The sequence below is a fragment of the Camelina sativa genome, chromosome 7 (genome assembly GCF_000633955.1).
Source record: "Camelina sativa cultivar DH55 chromosome 7, Cs, whole genome shotgun sequence".
Lineage (NCBI taxonomy): Eukaryota > Viridiplantae > Streptophyta > Magnoliopsida > Brassicales > Brassicaceae > Camelina > Camelina sativa.
In genome coordinates, this window is record NC_025691.1 from 10519071 (window position 1) to 10526171 (window position 7101).

The window sequence follows — 7101 nt, forward strand, 5'->3', positions numbered from 1 at the left end:
AAAAAACTGGATCAAACCGAATAAAACTATTAAACTGGGACGCCTGATAAATCAAGCTTTCCTGCTCATTCGTTGTTGAAATCATATTAATCTTATTTATAATGGTTCTGAACCATTGTCTAAAAATTTTCTAGCCGATGTGGGATATTGTACATAATTCTTTTATTTCCATAAATTTAAAATTTTTCTTTTTCTAAAAAATTCTGTAAATTTAAAAAATGTTAATGAATGGCATGTCAAATCCTGATAGGATGTTTAAAATAATTCTTAATATTGAAAATTCTGGAAAATTTTAAAAAATGTTAATTAGTGAGATGTCTTATCTCTATTGGTGGTTTAAAATCCTAGGTGGACAACTTAAGAGGGCGTCGAGGAGAGGCGAATCAAACTGATGACCTCACATATCCTAAACAATTTTTTGACCACCATAAAAACGGAACAATTTTATCATCATGAATTTAACTCGTTTTTATATTTAATTGATCGCTATGTTCTATGTTTTCGTGTTTTTTATTCCATGTTTTCTTATTCTTCATATTCTTTCTTGTCATTTTCATTGTCAAATTTTGGGGTAATTGTCATCATTACTTTTACGGTCTGGTTCTTCGTTATACTCTTTTTATTCTTCTTTCTCGTCAACTTCTTCACATTCTTCCACTAAAAAACATTTTTTTTAGACTACCACACAACTTTTTAACCCATCAAACTCCAAAAACAAAATCATTTATTTTCTCATAAAAATAAAAAATAAGATAAAAATAAAAAATTAATGAAAGAATATCAACTCATCTATAAAATCATACACAAAAATATATTTTATAGCTCATAAGAAATAAAAAGCACATGAAGTGACCTTAATGCACTGGCCAATGGTAAGTCCTTAATGCACAAGACACCAGCACACCTGGGATCGAGTCCCGCTCCCAACGAATGTAGGGATTTGGCTAATGGGCCGGCCAGTTGTGGCACAAACGTAGATAAATAAGATAATTTATGTATTACATCAATATTTATAATATTTTAAAATTTAAAAAAGTTTCGAAATATAAAATTTGAACCTTTTAAAAATTTAAATATTTTAACTTTTAAAAGTTTCAATATTTATAATATTTAAACTTTTAAAAATTTGAAATATTCTAAGGCTTAGTTTGTTTGGTGAACTAACATAATATCTGGATACAGCATCAAGACGCAATATCTAGATGATGTTCGTTTGTGTTATTGGTTCATGCATCCATAAATTGTATCTGGATGCAATTATGTTTGTTTTGTAATTTCATATCTTAATCTCGATACAATATATATAAAAGACCAAAAAAACTCTTTTATTTATGTTGAAGATGTTTTAGTGGTTTTGATTTATTGATTTTTTTAGCTTATGTTCATATTAGTTTTAAATAAATATTTTAAAATGAGATTTTGTGTTTTTAGTAAAAAAACGAGATTTTACATTTTTTGCGGAAAACGTGATATTGCAGTTTTAGCGAAAAACGTGATTTTGCAATTTTGGCGGAAAAACATAATTTTGTGTTGTTGCGTTTTTTGGCGGAGAACGTAATTTTGCGAGTTTGGCGGAAAAACGAGATTTTGCGATTTTGGCGAAAAAATGTAATTTTGGGTCTTTTGGCGAAAAACGAGATTTTGCGGTTTTAGTTGGAAACGAGATTTTGTGGTTTTGGCGGGAAAACAAGTTTTTGCAGCTTTGGCAGGAAAACAATTTTTGCGGTTTTGGAGGAAAAACGAGATTTTGCAGTTTTAGCGAGAAAACGAGGTTTTATGGTTTTGGCGGGAAAACGAGTTTTTGCGGTTTTGGAGGAAAAATGAGATTTTGTGGTTTTGGCGAGAAAACGAGATTTTACGGTTTTGGCGAGAAAGCAAGATTTTATGTTTTTGGCGGGAAAATGAGTTTTTTTGCGGTTTTGGAGGAAAAACGAGATTTTGCGTTTATGGCAGGAAAACGAATTTTTTGTTTTTGGCGGGAAAATGAGATTTTGCGATTTTGGCATGAAAACGTAATTTTGCGGTTTTCGCGGGAAAACGAGATTTTGCGATTTTAGCGGTAAAACGAGATTTTGAGGTTTTAGAAGAAAAACGAGATTTTGCGTTTTTAGCGGGAAAACATGATTTTGATAGGAAAATGTAATTTTGCGGTTTTAGCTGAAAAATGTAATTTGCGGTTTTAGTGAGAAAACAAGATTTTGCGGGTTGTTGGGTGAAGAATTGAGATTTTAGGGTTTTATGTATATTAGAATTGAGAAAAAAATATTTTATAATTATTTACTGAAAATAAAGATATTTTGGACTTTTACCAATTACGGATGAGTTTATCTCATTCAAACTCTCCAAAAAAACTCATTCAGAAATTCAGCTTTTTTTAGATTAGTTTTCAAAACTCATCCAAATACCTAATCCAATTCATTTCTTAATTGTCACTAAACGAACAATAAGATGCATCTGCATCCAGATATTGCGTCTCGTTCACCAAACGAACAACACCTAATATATTTTTTGAAACTTTTTAATGTTTTAGTTTGATCAAATAAAAAACTGGATCAAACCGAATAAAACTATTAAACTGGGACGTCTGATAAATCAAGCTTTCCTGCTCATTCGTTGTTGAAAACATATTAATTTTATTTATAATGGTTCTGAACCATTGTCTAAACTAGCCGATGTGGGATATTGTAGATATTTTTTTTTATTTCCATAAATTTAAAATTTTCCTTTTTCTAAAAAATTCTGTAAATTTAAAAAATGCAAATGAATGACATGTCAAATCCTGATAGGATGTTTAAAATAATTGTTAATATTGAAAATTCTTAAAATTTTAAAAAATGTTAATTGGATTAAAATTATATATGATTGATGACGGTAATGAAATATTATCTTATAGAAAATTTAGATTACTATTAAGGAAAAAAATAAATTTCAGATACACATTTTTTAAAATATATATAAATCAGTCGTGTTATAAAATCAAATCTAATAAAAAAATCATTAATTTAACTCACATCCAGGCTAGGCGAATCAAATTGGTGACCTCACATATCCTAAACTAATTATTTGACCACCAAAAAAACGAAACAATTTTATAATCATGAATTTATCTCATTTTTCATATTTAATTGATCGCTATCACCTATGTTTTCGTGTTTTTTTATTCAATGTTTTCTTATTCTTCATATTCTTTCTTGTCATTTTCATTGTCAAATTTTATGGTAATTAACATCGTTACTTTTACCGTCTGTTTCTTCGTTATACTCTTGTTCTTCTTCTTCCTCGTCAATTTCTTCACATTTTTCTACTGAAAAACTTTTTTTTAAGACTACCACACAACTTGTTAACCCATCAAACTCCAAGACCAAAATAATTTATTTTCTCATAAAATTTGTGCAATTTATGCAGACCAGCATAGTCAACACATGCACCCAATTATTGATAATTTCATCCATATGCTTATTCGGTTTTAGATCCACACATATTGAAACTTCTCAAACCAAAATCCTTACTTTGCAGAGAAAGTAATATGAACACATGTATAGTTAAAACAATATTTGTGCTTTCCATCGATCTTTGTTCTTTAAACTCAAATAACATCAAATCAAGGTCTTGTGATGTCAATCCATCTTTCTTAGACTTAAAAATAAAGNTTGTCATTTTCATTGTCAAATTTTATGGTAATTAACATCGTTACTTTTACCGTCTGTTTCTTCGTTATACTCTTGTTCTTCTTCTTCCTCGTCAATTTCTTCACATTTTTCTACTGAAAAACTTTTTTTTAAGACTACCACACAACTTGTTAACCCATCAAACTCCAAGACCAAAATAATTTATTTTCTCATAAAATTTGTGCAATTTATGCAGACCAGCATAGTCAACACATGCACCCAATTATTGATAATTTCATCCATATGCTTATTCGGTTTTAGATCCACACATATTGAAACTTCTCAAACCAAAATCCTTACTTTGCAGAGAAAGTAATATGAACACATGTATAGTTAAAACAATATTTGTGCTTTCCATCGATCTTTGTTCTTTAAACTCAAATAACATCAAATCAAGGTCTTGTGATGTCAATCCATCTTTCTTAGACTTAAAAATAAAGTTTTTACTGCAAAAGTATCAAATCATTTGTAAAGTCATACACAAAAACATGTTTTACAGTTCATAAGAGATATAAAACACAAACGGAGATAAGTAAGATATTTTCAAGATATTAAAAATTTGATATATAATATTTAGTAATTCTTAAACTTTAAATTTTTAATAGAGATTAAATATTTAAAATATTTTAAACTTTAGATGTAGTTTAAATATTTGTAACATATTTTTTTTAGAGTTAAATAGTAATGACACTTTAACTTTTTATAGAATTTAAATTGTTATAATATTTAAAAATTTTATGGAGGTATTTATAATATTTTTAAACATTCTATAATAAATATTTAAATTTTAAAATTTTAAATTATAAATAAATCAAATAAAACTTTTAAATTTGGAAACCTGATAAATAAGCAGAAATCAAGAAAACTTGATAAATTTATAGTTTAAAACATATTAGTTTTATTTATAATGGTTCTCAACCATTGTCTAAAATTTTCTAGCCGATGTGGGACGTTGTACATATTTATTTTATTTCTATAGATTTTACTTTTTCTTTTTTTTTTTTCTAAAAAATCTTAATAATATAGATTACTACTATATTTACAAAAATGTTATTAGTGAAATATCTAATTCTTATTGGCTTTTTAACCTTTTGAAAAGTTTCAATATTTATAATATTTTAAACTATTAAAATTTAAAATTTATAATATTTAAAAACTTTTTAAAAGCTAAGAACGTTTAAAAGTGTCAATATTTATAATATTTAAACTTTTAAAATTGTTAAATATTATAATATTTTTTGAAACTTTTAAAGCTTTCAAATTGATCAAATAAAAAACCAGATTAAACCGAATAAAACTTATAAACTTGGACGCCTGATAAATCAAGCTTTCCTGCTCATTCGTTGTTGGAATCATATTAATCTTCTTTATACTAATTCTGAACTATTGTCTAAAAATTTTCTACCCGATGTGGGATATTGTACATAGTTCTTTTATTTCCATAAATTTAAAAATTTTTCCTTTTTCTAAAACATTCTAGAAATTTAAAAAATGTTAATGAATGACATGTCAAATCATGATAGGTTGTTTAAAATAATTCTTAATATAGAAAATTGTGGAAATTGTAAAAAAATGTTAATGAGTGATATGTCAAATTTCTATTGGTTGTTTAAAATCCTAGGTGGACGCCTTAAGGTGCTTCTTTTATTTCCATAAATTTAAAAAAAATTTCTTTTTCTAAAAATTCTGGAAATTTAAAAAATGTTAATGAATAATATGTCAAATCATGATAGATTGTTTAAAATAATTCTTAATATAGAAACTTCTGCAAATTGTAAAAAAATGTTAATGAGTGATATGTCAAATTTCTATTAATTGTTTAAAATACTAGATGGACGCCTTAACTAGCTTATAGTTTCTACAAAGTATAGATGTAATGATTCGTTAAATTTGGTTTTACGGATTTTAAAAGAAACTAATTAAACCGGTTTATTAAATAAATGGTTCATTCGGTTTTGGTTTAGGTGTTTTTTTGTTGGCATAACCCTAGTTAAAAAACAAACTACTCTCATCTGGCCCATTATAAGCCCAATAGTGAAAACGACGACGTAAAAATGAAATTTGCAGATCTTAAAACTAGGAAGGGCTCCGTCTCGTTCTCTCGGGTCTAAAACAAATAAGCGACGTTCGAAGAATTTGGTGAGCCAGTTGAAACTAGCGCCGGTCTAGTTCAAACAGTTCGTTTTTGGTAAAATCTCAATTTCCCTCCAAACTTTTCATTCTAAAACTTTTTGAATCTTCCCTCTTTATCTTCTTTCTCTCGACTCGACGACGGATCTGAGCTTTTCGATTTCTCTGGTTTGACGACGTTGATTTAGGGTTTCCTTTTCCGGTAAAATTTCTCCCTGCTTTTGTTTCTGAATTCAATTTAATTTTATAATTTTTGTCATATGATTTGGTTTTGGTGAGTTGATTGATTCAGATTTTAAGATGTTTTAAGTCATTTTGGTGTTTGTAGGAGTCTGTTATAGCAGAGGTTATAGTATTTGTGTTGTTGAAGAGGATGAAGCGTAAAAGAGGACATAAGAAAGGGACCAAGTCTAAGAAATCCAAGTCTGGTGACTTGATTGAGTCTAACGAAAACGCGGAGACTCAAACTTCAGAGCAGAGTTCTGAAGGTCCTGTTGAGTGTGAGAACAGTGAACATGATGAATCTACTAGAATGGAGGTTGATGCTCCTTCTTCTACCGGGAGTGGTAATTCACCTGTTGCTGCTAGTGTAGATCCAGCGGGGAAGCCGGTTGCGCGTGTTAAGGTTAAACTGAAGACTTCGAAAGCCCCAGAACCCGATGAGATATTGCGTGATGTTGTTGGTAATGATAAGAGTAGTTCTCTAGCGGTGTCTGTAAAACCTGATGAGAAAAAGGAGGAGTTGGTTCCTGGTTTGCCTGAGAGAAGGCCTGTGTTTCTGAATGTTTACAGGAAAACCAAAGGTATAAAGATTAAGACTTCAAAGGCGCTTGATGGATCTAGCTCAGTTACTGAGAAGAGTGCGGATGCTGTCAAGGTTCAGGATGCAGTAGTGCTTCAAAAGGAGACGAAAACGCCTGATGAGAAGCCTCAAGCCAGTAAGAATGAGCCAGAAAACACACCGATTTCTTTGCAGAAAGAGGAGAAGAAGACTGATCTAAATTCACGATACAACAAACAAGAACTGGAAGATTCTCTTACTGTATGCTCAGATTTATCTACTTAATGTTTTGCTCCTTTTTTTAAGGTACCAACAGTTCGAGTTGAATACCATGTCTAATGCGCCTTCTCTGTGTTACTGTTGGTTTCATATTACTCTAGGTGATCAAGAAGATTATGAAGATGGATGCTGCTAATCCTTTCAATGCTCCTGTCAACCCAGAAGCTCTTGGAATTCCTGTAAGTGCAGAAATAGTTACATCTTTGTTGGATAAGTTCACCTTTTTAGGGAGTCCTGTTACAT

At 29.5% G+C, this 7101-nt stretch overlaps 1 protein-coding gene across 4 annotated transcripts in view; it reads left to right on the forward strand.

The window, feature by feature from the left end:
- LOC104700882 (bromodomain-containing protein 4-like) overlaps positions 5752-7101 on the forward strand; it is a 5319-nt gene continuing 3969 nt past the window's right edge. The window contains exons 1-4 of one of the 4 annotated variants that reach the window (XM_019227608.1): positions 5764-5856; positions 5987-6000; positions 6127-6840; positions 6960-7037. In XM_019227608.1, coding sequence (XP_019083153.1) covers positions 6172-6840; positions 6960-7037 — 747 coding nt within the window. In that variant the 5' untranslated portion in view covers positions 5764-5856; positions 5987-6000; positions 6127-6171. Of the gene's footprint in view, positions 6001-6126; positions 6841-6959; positions 7038-7101 lie in introns of all 4 variants that reach the window. The other 3 variants (XM_010416485.2, XM_019227609.1, XM_019227607.1) reach the window with 3 other exon arrangements.